The sequence below is a fragment of the Archocentrus centrarchus genome, chromosome 13 (genome assembly GCF_007364275.1).
Source record: "Archocentrus centrarchus isolate MPI-CPG fArcCen1 chromosome 13, fArcCen1, whole genome shotgun sequence".
NCBI lineage: Eukaryota > Metazoa > Chordata > Actinopteri > Cichliformes > Cichlidae > Archocentrus > Archocentrus centrarchus.
In genome coordinates, this window is record NC_044358.1 from 21,781,764 (window position 1) to 21,799,102 (window position 17,339).

General features: G+C 43.6%; 1 protein-coding gene across 1 annotated transcript; it reads left to right on the forward strand.

Annotated features, from left to right (window-relative positions):
• Positions 1-97: 97 nt before the first annotated feature.
• On the forward strand, positions 98-15,898 carry LOC115790435 (extracellular calcium-sensing receptor-like). The gene is made up of 9 exons (XM_030744253.1): positions 98-288; positions 541-835; positions 962-1,048; positions 1,355-1,624; positions 1,835-2,041; positions 2,131-2,406; positions 14,461-14,688; positions 14,778-14,901; positions 14,988-15,898. The coding sequence occupies exons 1-9, from the start codon at positions 179-181 to the stop codon at positions 15,896-15,898; spliced, it is 2,508 nt and encodes an 835-aa protein (XP_030600113.1). The 5' UTR covers positions 98-178.
• Positions 15,899-17,339: the final 1,441 nt, after the last annotated feature.

The following is a 17,339-nucleotide window of genomic DNA, read 5'->3' on the forward strand; positions in this document are numbered from 1 at the left end:
GCAAAGCAATAAAACCTAATGAGTAGGCTCAGAAAATCAGAAAGCTGTCATGTGGTCATTTTTACAAACAAACTTTACAAACATGCTCATTTTGCTGTACTCCTACTTTTCTTCTGCAGTATTCGCTTTATTGTTTCCCTCCTCTTGTCAGTTACAGGGACAATTTTATCTAAATGGGATGCACAAGAGTGGAGATGTCATTCTAGGTGGACTGTTTCCGGTCCACCTTTTTTCAGGTGTTCCTGATCTGTCTTTTACCTCAAAACCAGAACAGCCTACATGCCAAGAGTAAGTATACAATAGGGAGAAAAAACAAAACTGAACTGTGTTTTATATATAAAATAATTACAGTTGCTGCATTAATACATTTAAAAAATGCATGTACCTTGGATTAAGCATCTTCTTGGTTATTTTTGCATTCAAATATTTCTTTAGTTGTTGTTATTCAATTTCTTCCATGGTTTATAACATTAGTAAAGCTGCAAATGTTTTACAAGTCTCCTGTTTTTTTTTTTTTTTGTTTTTTTCTTTTTTTCTTAGTGTTTATCCCCTAGGATTTAACCTTGCACAGACCATGGCATTTGCTGTTGATGAGATCAATAGAAATTCCACCCTACTACCTAATGTGACTCTGGGCTATACTGTTTATGACAGCTGTCTTGAGCTCGATATTGCATTCCGTGCAGCATTGTCATTAGCCAGTGGTCAAGAGGAACAAATTATATTAGATGATACATGTGCTGGAAATCCTCCAGTCATAGGGATTGTGGGTGATTCTTCCTCTACACATTCTATTGCTATCTCCACCATTTTAGGTTTGTACAGAGTACCTATGGTAAGTTTGAAGCCACTTGTAAAAAAAAACAACAAAAAAACACTTAACATGAAAGAGTTAAGTTGTATAGGCTTTGGATACTTGTCAAACAAACAGTCCATTTTTTTCTCTTTATTTTTTTCACAGGTGAGTTATTATGCCACATGTTCCTGCCTAAGTGACCGTCAAAAGTATCCATCCTTTTTTAGGACGATCCCAAGTGATGCTTTCCAGGTGAAAATCTGTCACAAAAATTTAAAAAGAAAAATGAAGGTTTTGCAACAGAATTCACACAAACACACACACACACACACACACACACACACACACACACACACACACACACACACACACACACACACACACACACACACACACACACACACACACACAGAGTTTGACACTACTTTCTTTATGGTCTCAAAGAAAAAGGCTAAAGTGCAATGATTCTGACGTGGTGTGCTGTGGAAGATAATTATCAGATATTCCAGTGAAAGATTTTGAGTCTATGCACTTACCCTTCAAACTGTGTTCACTTAGGTACGTGCTATGGTTCAGATTCTAAAACATTTTGGCTGGACTTGGGTAGGTCTGCTTGTCAGCGATGATGATTATGGACTTCATGCAGCCAGATCATTACAATCTGAGCTCAGTCTGTGGGGTGAAGGTTGTCTGGCTTACGTCGAGGTTTTGCCCTGGGAAAAAGAAACGAATGAAATCAGGAGGATTGTGGATGTGATGAAAAAATCCACAGCTCGAGTTGTCATTGTCTTTGCACATCACAGTCGCATAATAATCCTTATGGAAGAGGTTTGGGTTTTAAACAGTTTGATTATTACTAATTCTGAATCAGTCTACTGTGTTAAACATGCTTTATGGCTTTGTTTGAATGAGTGCAGAAAACTAATCATGTAGAATTAATTTGTAGGATGAGCATGTACTTTAATGGTATTATAATGTCACAAAACTAGTTGCTAGCTACAATATCACTTAATACACTTGACTTAATACAATGTGCAGGTACTGAAGCAAAATGTAACAGGTCTGCAGTGGATTGCCAGTGAATCCTGGACAGAAGCTACTGTGCTCCAAACACCTCAGCTTATGACATACCTGGGTGGTACATTAGGTATTGCCATTCGTCGAGGAGAAATACCAGGGCTCAGGGAATTCCTGTTACAAATACGTCCCAACCTATATCACAACAATACCTCTGGAAATAGCATGGTGAGACTTTAGCCTTTTATTATGGTAGCTGCAAGAACATTTTAATTTCTTGTGTAAACACACAAAAAAATATTTTCAATATATTTCAGGTGAATCAGTTTTGGGAATTCACATTTCAGTGCAGATTTGCACCAGCTCCAGCAGGCTGGGTGGAAGGTGGAGGTACACTATGCACTGGACAGGAAAATCTAGAAAATGTGAACAATGAGTTCTTGGACAGTTCCAACCTCCGGCCTGAGTACAATGTGTACAAAGCTGTGTATGCTCTGGCATATTCCCTTGATGACATGCTGCGGTGCAAGCCAGGAAGAGGGCCTTTCAGTGGGAACAGCTGTGCCACTTTGCAAACACTGGAGCCATGGCAGGTATGATATCAGTTTACACTCCACCTATGACTACATTGTTTACTATGTTATTGCACTCAGAAAAGAATTTAGGCTCTAGGATTCACTACAATGCCAAGACATTAACTGTGAAAAAGCTAAATGTATTTTCTGTACTCCTTAGCTCTAATTACATCGATCCCAGTGGTTAATGTAATTAGATCAGGAAGATCATTAACCTATGTATGTATTAGGGATGCGCCAATCCGATATTCAGTATTGGTCCAATCCTGACCTAAATTACTGGATCGGATATCGGAAAGGAATTGTTTGCGCTGTTATTGCTTTCAGAAAATAATTTAGGCTCTAGGATTCACTACAATGCCAATACATTAACTGTGAAAAAGCTCTAAAGAGCTAAATGTATTTTCTGTACTCCTTAGATCTAATTACATTGATCCCAGTGGTTAATGTAATTAAATCTGAAAAATCATTAACCTATGTATGTATACAGCATCATTAATGAAGTGACTTTCATTTTAAGTTAAAATTTAATGATTTTATATATGCAGGTATAATATTTTATATTAGACCATAGAATACTGAGTGTCACTGTGTCACCCTGACTACCCAGGGTTGAGACCAGGAAGCAGGGTTGCAGTCTTACATGCCTTTCTGCATTTTCTTTACTCCTGGCATCCCCCCAAAACCCCATCCCCATAGAGTCGGTGCCTGCTCCCAGACCACCAAAAAACAAACCTAAAATCAGCAAAAAACTATTTAAGCATAAAAATTCAAAACCAAAAAGTAATATAGCTTCCTCAACTGCACCAAGGAATAAAACGATAATATGTAAATGTGGATTATTAAACATTAGGCCTCTCTCTTCCACGTCCCTGTCAGTAAATGATTTAATAATTGATCAACATAATGATTTATTCTGCCTTACAGAAACCTGGTTACAGCAGGATGAATATGTTAGTTTGAATGAATCAACACCTCCGAGTCACAGTAATTGTCAGAATGCTCAAAGCACAGGTCGAGGAGGAGGAGTAGCAGCAATCTTCAATTCCAGCTCAGTAATTAATCAAAGACCCAGACAAAGTTTTAATTCTTTTGAAACTCTGACTCTTAGTCTTGTCCCCCCTAATTGGGAAATTCAAAAACCTGTTTTATTTGTTATTATCTATCGTCCACCTGGTCCTTACTCAGAGTTTCTGTCTGATTTCTCAGACTTTTAATCTGATTTAGTGCTCAGTTCAGATAAAATAATTATAGTGGGTGATTTTAACATCCATGTAGATGCTGAAAATGACAGCTTCAAGACTGCGTTTAATCTATTATTAGATTCAATTGGCTTCTCTCAAAATGTAAAGGAGCCCAGCCACCACTTTAATCATACTCTGGATCTTGTCCTGACATATGGCATAGAAAGTGAAGACTTAACAATATTCCCTGAAAGCCCCCTCCTGTCTGATCATTTCTTAGTAACATTTACATTTACTTTAATGGATTACACAGCAGTGGGGATTAAGTTTTATTACAGTAGAAATCTTTCTGAAAGTGCTGTAACTAAGTTTAAGGATATAATTCCTTCATTATTATGCTATTCAGTGCCATGTGCAAACAGTGCAGAGCAGCTACCTAAACTCTGCTCCCAGTGAGGTAGATTATCTGGTCAATAGTATTACATCCTCACTACGTACGACTTTGGATACTGTGGCTCCTGTTGAAGGAAAGCTTCAAATCAGAAGTGCCTGACCCCGCAGCTTATAGCAGATAACCCGTAAACTGGAGAGGGAATGGTGTCTCACTAAATTAGAAGATGCTCATTTAGCCTGGAAAAAAGAGTTTGTTTCTCTATTTAAAAAAAGCCCTCCGTAAAGGCATCTTAACACTCATTATTAATTGAAGAAAATAAGAACAACCCCAGGTTTTTTTTCAGCACTGTAGCCAGGCTGACAAAGAGTCAGAGCTCTGTAGAGCCGAGAATTCCTTTCACTTGAACTAGTAGTGATTTCATGAATTTCTTTAAAAATAAAATTTTAGATATTAGAAAAAAAATTATTTATAACCCTCTCAAAGATTGGTCTTCATGTTTGGCTGCTTTCAGCACTGCTGGTATTTATTTAGACTCTTTCGCGCCAGGTGATCTTTTTGAGTTAACTTCAGTAGTTACTTCCTCCAAACCAGCAACATGTTTATTAGATCCCATTCCTACTAGACTGTTCAAAGAAGTCTTTGCAATTATTGATGCTTCAATCTTAAAAATGATCAGTCTTTATTAGTTGGCTATGTACCACAGGCCTTCAAGGTGGCTGGAATTAAACCGCTACTTAAAAAGCCATCACTTGACCCAGCTGTCTTAGTTAATTATAGACCAATCTCCAACCTTCCTTTTCGCTCAAAGATTCCTGAAAGAGAAGTTGTAAAACAGCTAACTGATCATCTGCAGAGGAACGGTTTATTTGAAAAGTTTGAGTCAGGTTTCAGAATTCATCACAGTACAGAAACAGCATTAGTGAAGGTTACAAATGATCTTTTTAGAGCCTCTGACAGTGGACTCATCTCTGTTCTTGTCCTGTTGGACCTCAGTGCAGCTTTTGATACTGTTGAACATAACATTTTATTACAGAGATTAGAGCATGCCATAGGTAATAAAGGTACTGCACTGCAGTGGTTTGAATCATATTTATCTAATAGACTCCAACTTGTTCATGTAAATGGGGAGTCTTCTTCACACACTAAGGTTAATTATGGAGTTCCACAGGGTTCCATAAAGCCAGATGCAGACATCAATTAGTTAAACTGCAGGAATGTCTTAAAGACATAAAGGCCTGGATGACCTCTAATTTCCTGCTTCTAAATTCAGATAAAACTGAAGTTTTTGTTCTTGGCTCCCCAAATCTTAGAAACATGGTGTCAAACCAGATACTTACTCTGGGTGGCATTACTTTGGCCTCCAGTAACACTGTGAGAAATCTTGGAGTCCTTTTTGACCAGGATATGTCCTTAAATGTACATATTAAACAAATATGTAGGACCACTTTTTTGCATTTGCGCAATATTTCTAAAATTAGAAACATCCTTTCTCAGAGTGATGCTGAAAAGCTTATTCATGCATTTATTATTTCTAGGCTGGACTATTGTAATTCATTATCATCAGGCTATTCTAAAAACTCCCAGAAAAGCCTTCAGCTGGTTCAAAATGCTGCAGCTAGAGTATTGACAGGTACTAGAGAGAGCGAGAGCATATTTCTCCCATATTGGCTTCTCTTCATTGGCTCCCTGTTAAATCTAGAATATGTTGTGGATATATGTGATAAATGTAAAGGCTCTCCATGTCATCTAAGCCACATGTTCTTTTTCTGTCCTAAATTATATCACTTTTGGTCTAGTTACTTTTCAATTATTTCTTCTGTTCTCAGAGTGAATCTGCAGCCTTGTCCACTTGTTGCTATATTTGCTATCCTTAATTCTTCTTTAGTACTAAATTCTGCTCAAAACGATATTATTGCTTTTACATCTTTAATTGCCAGACGTTCTTTATTGTTACATTGGAAGTCTGATAAATGTCCTTCAATATCCCTGTGGGTTAAAGACATGATTTTTTTTTTAAAGTTTGAGAAAATTAAATACACTTTACGAGGTTGTACACAAAGGTTTTACAAAAAGTGGCAATGTTTTCTTTCCTACTTTTTCAAACTTGAAGGGTTTGCCCAACTGAATCTACCTGTCACTGTCATATTTTGTTTTGGTTTTAGATATGGGTGTATATGTCTGAGGGGTTTTTTTTTGCGTTGACCTTAGTGAGCTGAGATGTGTAGGGGGCTGGTTTTGTTTTGTTTTATTAATATTATTTTTTTGTTATTATTTTTATTTTTTCCTGTTGTTAAAAAAAAAAAACTGAAACTAGTGCACTGTATTGTAATTTTGGATCCATTGTTTTGTCAGTATTATATCAAGTCTGTCAATAGGTGTGTATGTTCAACAAGAATTATACATTTATTGTAATTTGGTTGATTATATCAACCATATCTATTATATCTGCCATATTTAGTGGCAGTGGTGCAGTGGGTAGGCGGTCGCCTTGCAGGTTCGAGCCCCTGTACCTGCGCTGCATTGTGTCCTTGGGCAAGACACTTAAATCACATTGCCTAAAGGTAGTGCCAGTCTCTGGCTGCATGACCGCAGATAATCGTCTCTGGATGAGTGATCTGGAACGATCATTTCGTTGTGTGCCTTGTGCCCACAATGACAGTGAGTTGAATCTAACATTTAATTTGTTCTAATAAAAATATTTTGAAAAAAAAAATTTAGACTCCTCTGTGAATTGCCACCTTATCGTGGTGGAGGGGTTTGTGTGTCCCAGTGATCCCAGGAGCAATGTTGCCCGGGGGTTTGTCCCCCTGGTAGGGTCTCCCATGGCAAACTGGTCCTGGGTGAGGGTCCAGACAAAGAGCAGTTCAGAAGACCCCTATGTTTGTAACAGCAAGGGAACAGTTTACCCTGCCCGGGATAGGGTTACCAGGGCCCCACCCTGGAGCCAGGCCTTTGGAGGAAGCTCGAGGGAGAGTGTGTGGTGGCCGGGCATTAGCCCGTGGCGCAGCCCGAAGAGGTTACATGGGCCCGCCCTCCTGTAGGCCCACCACCCGCAGGAAGTCACGTAGGGGTCGGGTGCAGTGTGTGTTGGGCGGTGGCCGAGGACAGAGGCCCTGGCAGACCGATCCCCAGCTATCGAGACTGGCTATTGGGACATGGAATGTCACCTCTCTGGTGGGGAAGGAGCCTGAGCTAGTGCGTGAGGTTGAGAGATAGCAGTTAGATATAGTTGGGCTCACCTCAACGCATGGCCTGGGCTCTGAAACCAGTCTCCTGGAGAAGGGCTGGACTCTGTTCCAGTCTGGAGTTGCCCTAGGTGAGAGGCAGCAAGCTGGGGTGGGTATTCTTGTATCCCCCCGGCTTGCTGCCTGTATGTCGGAGTTTTCACCGGTGGACGAGAGGGTAGTTTCCCTGCGCCTTCAGGCTGGGGAATGGGTCCTGACTGTTGTTTTCGCTTATGCGCCGAATGACAGTTCAGAGTACCCACCCTTTTTGGAGTCGCTGGGCGGGGTGCTGGAGAGTGCTCCATCTGGTGACTCCATAGTCTTGCTGGGAGACTTCAACGCTCACGTGGGCAATGACAGTGAGACCTGGAGGGGCGTGACTGGGAGGACCGGCCTACCCAATCTGAACCTGAATGGTGTTTTGTTATTGGACTTCTGTGCAAACCAGAGTTTGTCCATAACGAACACCATGTTCGAACATAAGGAGGTCTATAAGTGCACATGGCACCAGGACACCCTAGGTCGCAGGTCGATGATCGATTTTGTAATCGTATCATCAGATCTGCGGCCATATGTTCTGGACACTCAGGTGAAGAGAGGAGCTGATCAGAGCTGTGGCTGCAAGGTGGTTGGTGCCTGTCATGGTGGTAACCCCCGAACCAGATGGTAGTCACCGGAGGTGAAGGGAGCCATCAAGCTGAAGAAAGAGTCCTATCGGGCTTGGTTAGCCTGTCAGGCAGTAGCTGACGCAAAAACACGGGTGTGGGAGTTCGGTGAGGCCATGGAAAAAGACTTTTGGGCGGCATTGAAGCGATTCTGGTCGCGGAACGCTGGACCAGCTCTTTATCCTCTCAAGGATATTCGAGTGTGTGTGGGAGTTTGCCCAACCAGTCTACATGTGCTTTGTGGACTTGGCAAAGGCATTCGACCGTGTCCCTCGGGGTATCCTTTGGGAGGTCCTGCGGGAGTATGGGGTGTCTGGCCCGTTGTTGCGGGCCATTCAGTCACTGTACAATCGCAGTGAGAGCTTGGTCCGTATAGCCAGTAATAAGTTGGATTCGTTTCCTGTGGGTGTTGGACTCCATCAGGGCTGCCCTTTGTCACCGATTCTGTTCATAATTTTTATGGACAGAATTTCTAGGCGTAGCCAGGTGGCGGAAGGCTTCTTCCTTGGTGGCCTCAGAGTCTCATCTCTGCTATTTGCAGATGATGCGGTCCTGTTGGCTTCATCAGGGGGTGGCCTCCAGCTCACAGTGGAACGGTTCGCAGCCGAGTGTGAAGCGGACGGCATGAGAATCAGCACTTCTAAGTCTGAGGCCATAGTCCTCAGCCAGAAATGGGTGGAGTGCCCTCTCCGGCTCAGGAATGAGTTCTTGCCCCAAGTGGAGGAATTCAAGTATCTCGGGGTCTTGTTCACGAGTGACGGGAGAAGGGAGCAGGAGATCGACAGATGGATCCGGGCTGCTTCTGCAGTGATGCGGACGCTGTACTGGTCCATCGTAGTGAAGAGGGAGCTTAGAGTAAAAGCAAAGCTCTCAGTTTATGGTCACGAGCTTTGGGTAGTGACTAGGGCTGCAACGATTCATCGATTAACTCGATTAAATCGATTCTAAAAATTTATCGACACAAATTTACTGTGTCGATGCTTCGTTTAAACTCTGCAGCGCTCAGCTGTCTCGGTGTAAGCGGCGCTCCTCACTAGCATTAGCAGCATTAGTGCTGACGTTTTTTTGTGGGTTTATTGGGGGCTGGCAAACCAGCATAGAACTGCATTACCGCCACCTACTGGACTGGAGTGTGAATCACTCACGTATAAACAAGCACACATTCTAAAAAGCTCTCCGTCGCTGCGATGGATTTCATTTAACACAGAGTGGATCATCTAGAGTTGCCACCTGTCTCGTAAAATACAGAACCCCGTATGTTACGGGACTCCGTGGAATACGGCTCCGTAACATGCCGTGTTCCGTACTTTACAGGACGGGTGGCAACTGTCGCTGACATGCATTTCCACGCCTCCACTGCTTTCTGTGTGTCTGTGTGTGTTGTGCTCGCTGAGAATTTCAGCTGCTATTTTTGTCTTTACTTCAGCTGTAGCTACCAGAACTGGTTTGCTAGCGAGCGCGGGCCATTAGCGCTAGCGATGGTTCGGTACCGGAAGGCCCGCCCCCCCAGGACCGAGGGGCTCCTTCAAAATATTTTTTATACTTTAATCCCTTATTAGTGACTAAATATAGACCTGCAGTAGAAACGTATTTTCGAGAATGCTTGTGAATACAAAGCATTACACCATTACTCACACATGCGCCATGGCTCCCGCAGCCTCTAGTTTTTCAAAACACTCATAGCAGGCAGCGGTTTTAACTGCGTAAGCGTAAAGAGGCGAAGCTGTGACGGTGAGCTCAAGTAGTGAAAAAGGAAACGTTTTTCCAGCGTCCAAAACAGCAACTTTTTCTTTTAGTAACAATCATTAAATCTGTGAAACAGCTGGAGGTCCTTCATCAAGCACCTGATCAGCAAGTGTTAAGGTGAAGAAAAGAGAACTTTGTAGCTGCTCCATTCACCGCTGTTTGTTCACATGGCGAGAAACTGCATTACGGAAGTTAAAATATGCAGATAAACTGTTAATAAAAAAAAGTATTTCTTATCCGATTACTCGATTAATCGCTGGAATAATCGATAGAATACTCGATTACTAAAATAATCGTTTTATGCAGCCCTAGTAGTGACCGAAAGAATAAGATCGCGAATACAAGCGGCACCTCTTGGGTGAGGTGGTCCTGGCATGTCCCACCGGGAGGAGGTCCCGTGGTAGAACCCAGGGTCCCTCTGGACGAGCTGGAGGAGGTGGCTGGGGAGAGGGAAGCATGAGCTTCTCTGCTTAGGCTCCTGCCCCCGCGAACCGGCCCCGGATAAGCGGAAGAGAATAGATGGATAGATGGAAAAAATCTAGAATAGAATTTAAAATACTTCTATCACATTCAAGGTCTTGAATAATCAGGCCCCATCTTATCTTAATGACCTTATAGTACCATATCACCCAAATAGAGCACTTCGCTCTCAGACTGCTGGCTTACTTGTGGTTCCTAGGTTACTTAAGAGTAGAATGGGAGGCAGAGCCTTCAGCTTTCAGGCCCCTCTTCTATGGAACCAGCTCCCAGCTTGGATTCAGGAGACAGAAACCCTCTATTTTTAAGATTAGGCTTAGAACTTTCTTTTATGATAAAGCTTATAGTTAGGGCTAGATGAGGTGACCTTGAACGACCCCTTAAACCAAGATGGCGCCGGTGAGGTCAGCAGCCGTCGTACCTGCTCCTACGCTTTGTTTGTATATATTAGGTTTAGCTCTAATTTTGGACTTTATAATTCCGCCTGCTCTGTGTCATATCACGTATGACAGACAGACTCTTTTTAATATCAGAATACAGCACTCTGGCTGTATTCTGACACCTTTTTCTCCCGACCCGACTTGGCCTCAGGAGATCCAGCGTTTCCAGTGGGCCAGCTCAAACAAAGGACGGACCAGGTCACGGACAAGGCCCCGAGGGAAAAGAGCCGGCGTAAGAGAGAGGCTGAGGCGCAGAGCGCACCAAACGCCACTGCCGAGCATCCTGTTGGCTAATGTCCAGTCACTGGATAACAAGCTGGACGAACTCAGGGCCAGGATACAGTTTCAGAGGGACATAAGGGACTGCAACATCATCTGTCTCACGGAGACATGGCTGACTCCCCTCATACCGGACCACACCGTACAGCCGTCGGAGTTCTTCAGTGTTCATCGCACGGACAGAACGAGTGAGTCTGGAAAATCAAGAGGAGGAGGTGTGTGCCTAATGATTAACCCCTTAACTGGCAGCAAATAAAATCACCTGAAACAACTACATAACACCCTCTGGTTATTATTGGCTCTGAACAACCCATTTCATAGCCTATTAATCGGCTGTGTCTGGTCCGCGGGCCGAATGAAGTGCATTTATATGGCAGGCTAGACCCGCCCATTTTGACTGACACCTCATTCGGCCAATCATGTTAAGAAATGGGTTTCCCAGAGCCAATAATACTCAGAGGGCGTAACGTAGCTTTGTCAGGTGATTTGGTGCAGCCAGTTACATGATTGGCCGAATGACGTGTCAATAAAAATGGGAGGGTCTAGCCTGCCATATAAAAGGGACTACAAACGGCCCGTCACCGGGCCCTTGCCAGTTAAGGGGTTAATAACAACTGGTGTGACAGTAGGAATGTTGTCCTTCTGAAACAATCATGTTCACCTAACCTGGAGCTCCTAACCCTGAAATGCCGTCCCCACTACCTGCCCCGCGAGTTCACTTCGGTCATCTTCAGCGCCGTCTATATTCCACCTCAGGCGGACACAAACACTGCACTATCCGAGCTACATGAGGCTATTTCCAGGCTATTTCCAGGCTAACCAGGCTAACCAGCGTGATGCAGCTCTCATCGTAGCCGGGGACTTTAACAGTGCAAACTTGAAAAAGCTGATACTGGAGTTTATTCAACACATCGACTGCCCCACCAGAGGAGAGAGGACCCTAGACCACTGCTACTCTGCATTCAAAGATGGCTACAAAGCAAAGCCTCTTCCGCCTTTTGGGAAGTCTGACCACACCTCTGTCCTTCTCATGCCGAAATACAAACAACGGCTCAGGCAGGAACCCCCTGCTGTGAGAGAAGTGACACGGTGGTCTGATCAAACAGAGGCCGCTCTGCAGGGTGCGTTGGATTCAACCGACTGGGACATGTTTCGCAGCAGCGCGGGCGGAGACATCGAGGAGTTTACGGAAACTGTTGTGGGATTTATTGGGAAAGTTGTTGAAGACACTTCACTTAGGAGGACCATCAGGACTTTTCCCAACCAGAAGCTGTGGGTGGATAAATCTGTCCGCGATGCCCTGAGGTCCCGCACCGTTGCCTACAACTCCGGCCTCGCCTCTGGGAACATGGAGGACTACAAGGTTGCATCATACAACGTCCGCAGAGCGGTGAAAGAGGCTAAACATCACTACAGCCGCAGACTGGAACAGCAACTACAACAGTCTGACCCCAAGGGACTGTGGCAGGGACTACGCACCATCACGGACTACAAAGCACCACACACACACCCGGTGAGTGCCGACGCTTCTCTGGCTGATGAACTCAACATCTTCTTTGCGCGCTTTGAGTCGGGAAGCCGACAGCCCGCTGCGCTCCCGGCCGGAGGGGCGGAGACACTCACTGTGACGGAGCGCGACGTGAGGAGGGCGTTTAGACGTGTAAACACCAGGAAAGCGGCTGGACCAGACGGTATTAGTGGACGTGTCCTTAAGACCTGCGCTGACCAGCTGGCACCTGTGTTTACAGTGATATTCAACCTCTCACTGAAACTGTGTGTGATTCCCACCTGCTTTAAAAAGTCCATCATAGTCCCTGTCCCAAAGAAACCACACCCCAGCAGCCCCAATGACTTCAGGCCCATAGCACTCACCTCTGTGGTGATGAAGTGTTTTGAGAGACTCATCAAGACATTCATCACCTCCTCACTGCCCACCACCCTCGACCCACTACAGTTTGCATACCGGCCAGACAGATCCACAGATGACGCCATATCCTTCCTCCTCCACAAGACCCTTTCACACATAGACACTGGTAAGGGGAACTATGTGAGAGTGCTGTTTGTAGATTACAGCTCAGCATTCAACACCATAGTTCCCTCCAGGCTGGTCTCTAAGCTGCTGGACCTAGGCCTGGGCCCATCCCTGTGCAGGTGGGTTCACAGCTTCCTGACCAGCAGACCACAGGTGGTACGAGTGGGTCACCTCACCTCATCCTCCCTCACCCTCAACACTGGATCCCCCAAGGCTGTGTGCTCAGCCCTCTGCTGTACTCACTGTACACCCATGACTGCGAGGGCCACGTCAGAGTCCAACGTCATCATCAAGTTTGCTGACGACACTGCTGTTGTGGGACTAATCTCTCACAATGAGGAGACAGCCTACAGGAGAGAGGTCTCCCGCCTGGAGAACTGGTGCCAGGAGAACCACCTCCTGCTCAACGTCAGCAAAACAAAGGAACTGATCGTGGACTTCAGCAGGAAGCAGCAGAGGGACTACCATCCACTTGTCATCAGTGGTGCTGAGGTGGAAAGAGTGGACACTTTCAAATACCTGGGAGTGACCATCTCACAGGACCTGTCCTGGACTTATCACATAAACATCACTGTGAAGAAGGCCAGACAGCGTCTCTACCTCCTCAGGCGGCTGAGAGACTTCAAGCTCCCACTCAAGGTGCTCAGGAACATTTACACCTGCACCATCGAGAGCATCATGCGTGGGAGCATCACCACCTGGATGGGAAACTGCACCAAGCAGGACTTCATGGCCCTAAAAAGGGTGGTTCGTTCAGCTGAACGGACCATCAGAACCACCCTCCCCAACCTGCAGGACATTTACACCAAGCAGTGCAGGCTGAGGGCCATGAAGATCCTAAAACAGCCCAGCCACCCCGGACACTCTCTCTTCTCCCTGCTCCCATCAGGCCGGCGTTACCGCTGCCTGAGGACTAAGACTGAAAGGTTGAAGAAGAGTTTTTACCCACAAGCCATCCGTCTGCTCAACTCTGAGCCCTAACTGGACCATTATTGCACAATGTAAATATTATAATTTAAAAAGCGTGTATAGTGTATAGTATAGAGTATAGTGTATAGTGTGAATTACTTTTTTTTTTTTTTATTCTTCTTATTTATATGTGTGTGTATATATGGTTGCAGGTACAAAATACATTTCACTGTGCATTGTACTGTGTATAACTGTGCATGTGACAAATAAACACTATCTTATCTTATCTTATCTTATCTTATCTTATCTTAGTTATGCTGCTATAGGCCTAGGCTGCTGGGGGGAGTTCCCATAATGCACTGTTTCTTTTCATTCACCTTATTTACTTTGTTTATATTTCACTCTGTATTTAATCATTAATTATTAATCTCTGACTCTCTTCCACAGCGTGTCTTTTGTCCTGTCTCTCTCCCCTCAGCCCTAACCAGTCACGGCAGATGACTGCCCCTCCCTGAGTCTGGCTCTGCCGGAGGTTTCTTCTTGTTAAAAGGGAGTTTTTCTTTCCCACTGTCACCAAATGCTTGCTCATAGGGGGTCGTTTTGACTGTTGGGTTTTCTCTGTATTATTGTAGGGTGACTGTTTGTTGTGATTTTTGCACTATATAAACAAAATTGAATTGAATTGAAAAGTAATTTATTTCTTATACATCCCTTTTCAACAGCTTGTTTATTACTTGGAAAGGGTGAACTTCACCACTCCATTTGGCGATCAAGTGACATTTGATGAGAATGGTGATGTAGTGCCAATTTATGATGTGATGAACTGGTTGTGGCTCCCTGATGGAAGCACTAAAGTTCAGCATGTGGGTGAGGTTAAGAGGTCAGCTTTCAAAGGTGAAGAACTCATACTTGATGAAGACAAAATCTTCTGGAACTCTGAATCCAAAAAGGTTATATATGGTTTTACAGACCTTTAATTTTTTTGTCACATGTACAGTACATGTCATTCTAGCAGGTAATATGTAGTTTCATCCTATAGCCGCCTCGATCAGTATGCAGTGAGAGCTGTCCTCCTGGTACCCACATGGTGAGAAAGAAAGGGGAACCTGAATGCTGTTTTGATTGCATCCCTTGTTCTGAGGGGAAAATCACCAATAAGAGCAGTAAGTAATTATGTTTCAACATGGGATATTTAATTTAATTAATATTGAATATAGTATGCATTTCACCATCTTGTTCATTCTGTCAGACTGTTTAGAGTGCACCAGTTGTCCCGAGGATTTTTGGTCAAACCCCCAGCGTGACCACTGTGTTCCAAAGAAGACAGAGTTCCTCTCCTACCATGATCCTCTGGGTATTTGTTTGACAGCAACCTCATTGCTGGGCACATTTATATGTGCTGTTGTTCTAGGGATCTTTATCTACCATCGCAGAACACCCATAATACGTGCCAACAATTCAGAACTTAGTTTCCAGCTATTGCTGTTGCTGAAATTGTGTTTCCTGTGTTCACTGCTGTTCATTGGACGACCCAGGCTGTGGACATGCCAACTCAGGCATGCAGCATTTGGGATCAGCTTTGTGCTTTGTGTCTCGTGCATCTTGGTAAAAACCATGGTTGTTCTGGCTGTGTTCAAAGCCTCCAAGCCAGGAGGGGGAGCCAGTCTGAAGTGGTTTGGTGCTATGCAGCAGAGAGGAACAGTTCTGGTTCTTACATCTATTCAAATAGTCATCTGCGCTGCTTGGCTTGTCTCATCCTCTCCAGTTCCACATAAAAACACCCAATACCACAATGATAAGATAGTTTATGAGTGTGCAGTTGGGTCCACTGTTGGTTTTGCAGTCTTATTGGGCTATATTGGTGTGCTGGCTTTCCTCAGTTTTCTAATTGCATTCCTGGCAAGGAATCTGCCTGACAGTTTTAATGAGGCTAAGCTCATCACATTCAGCATGCTGATCTTCTGTGCTGTGTGGGTGGCCTTTGTTCCTGTTTATATCAGCTCACCAGGAAATCATGCAGATGCAGTGGAGGTATTTGCCATCCTGGCCTCAAGTTTTGGCCTTCTGGTCACACTGTTTGGACCCAAATGTTACATAATCCTGTTGAGACCAGAGCTGAACACTAAAAAAGCTATAATGGGTCGTGTCATTGAATCATAAAAATGTTTCCATGTATACTAGAAAATGACATGCAGAAAAATAAATAAATATCAATAAAGTGTAACTTTTTTTAAAAATCATGCCGCAGGCATCACAGGAATGAGAACATAGAACCACGGTTAGCTTTTATGTGTATTTTTTGTTTTGTCTTTCAAAATGCACTTAAAATAAATTTCACTTTTTAAATGCTAGTATGGACTCAGTGACACTTCATTGTGATCTTTTATGTTAAATAAATAATTTAACTATAACATACATTGGCTAATAAACTAAGCTACAAACATGGATTTATCCTCGTTTTGAATATCCATGTATATTTGGCCTCTATGGAACTGATGTGTAAAGAGAAACATATTGGCCAGTGTTTATCATGCTTCCTCATTTAATTACCAAACATGAGTTTTAAATGGGTGATTAAAAAAAAAACCAAACAGCATAAATTAATTCCATGCAAGATTGGGTATGCTCTTCAGTGGACATATTAAACAAGTATTTGACTTTCTTACATTTGCACAGTATCTCTAAAATTAGAAACATGTTGTCTCAGAGTGCTGAAAAGCTAGTTCATGCATTTGTAACTTTTAGGCTGGATTTTTCTGATTCATTATTATGAAGTTGTCCTAAGAGTACTGTGATGAACAGTGTCTTTCTGTATAAGATTCAGAACTCACTCATGCCCCTCGGGGGTATGGGGCGACCTCTCCTCGTATGAGCAATAAAACATTTAACGGAATCTTGTCTCTCTCATTTGATAAATAAATTTCCATAACAATTTTGGCAGTTGTCGGCAGGATCCAGTGAGCTTTTCCATGAAGGAGCTGAGTGACAAGTCTTTGATCAAGCTTAAGGAAAAAAAAAACAAACCTCTTCAGTCCTGCATTTGCAAATTATGGAGGAACTCGCATCTCCATTCCTTTGTTGGACAGCTGCCTGGATTCAACGACCCTGCCTTAGCGGCATGGCCATAACACATATCGGGTGAGAAAGATTCCAAATAATTAAAATAGAAATTGGGGTAAAAGACAAATTTGACTAAAAAGGGAAATTACAATTGCATCTGTAACTGTCAGGGTTGAATAGACATTGGGAGACTGCCTAATAGGGTAACACCGGTCAGCAAGCGGGTGGCACGCAGGCTGGCTGCGTGTGGAAAAGGTTAAACAAATTTGAGTTGTTTATCCTGAGGGGAGATCACCAGGTAACACTTGTCGGCAAGCAAGTGGCACGGCGACTAGGTCGCGTGTAACAGATTAAAACAAATTGTGTTGTTAACCTAAGGTGATTAGGTCTCCTAGAAAGTGTTCTTTTTCTCTGTCTTCTTACACGTAGAAAGAAGAAAACCTGTGGGAGACGTCTCAGTAGGAAAAATGAGATCCCAGGGGAGTAATGTTGATCCTCCTCTTGACAGTGCACATGCAATTGACATAAGAAGAAATGTGGA

What these genes read in the sequence shown, in the direction of transcription:
- LOC115790435 (XM_030744253.1), top strand. Translation starts at nt 179, where the DNA reads ATGCACAAGAGTGGAGATGTCATTCTAGGTGGACTGTTTCCGGTCCAC. An exon ending in GAACAGCCTACATGCCAAGA is followed by an intron (nt 289 to 540) that starts GTAAGTATACAA and finishes TTTTTTTCTTAG; the next exon opens with TGTTTATCCCCTAGGATTTA. An exon ending in ATACCTCTGGAAATAGCATG is followed by an intron (nt 2,042 to 2,130) that starts GTGAGACTTTAG and finishes AATATATTTCAG; the next exon opens with GTGAATCAGTTTTGGGAATT.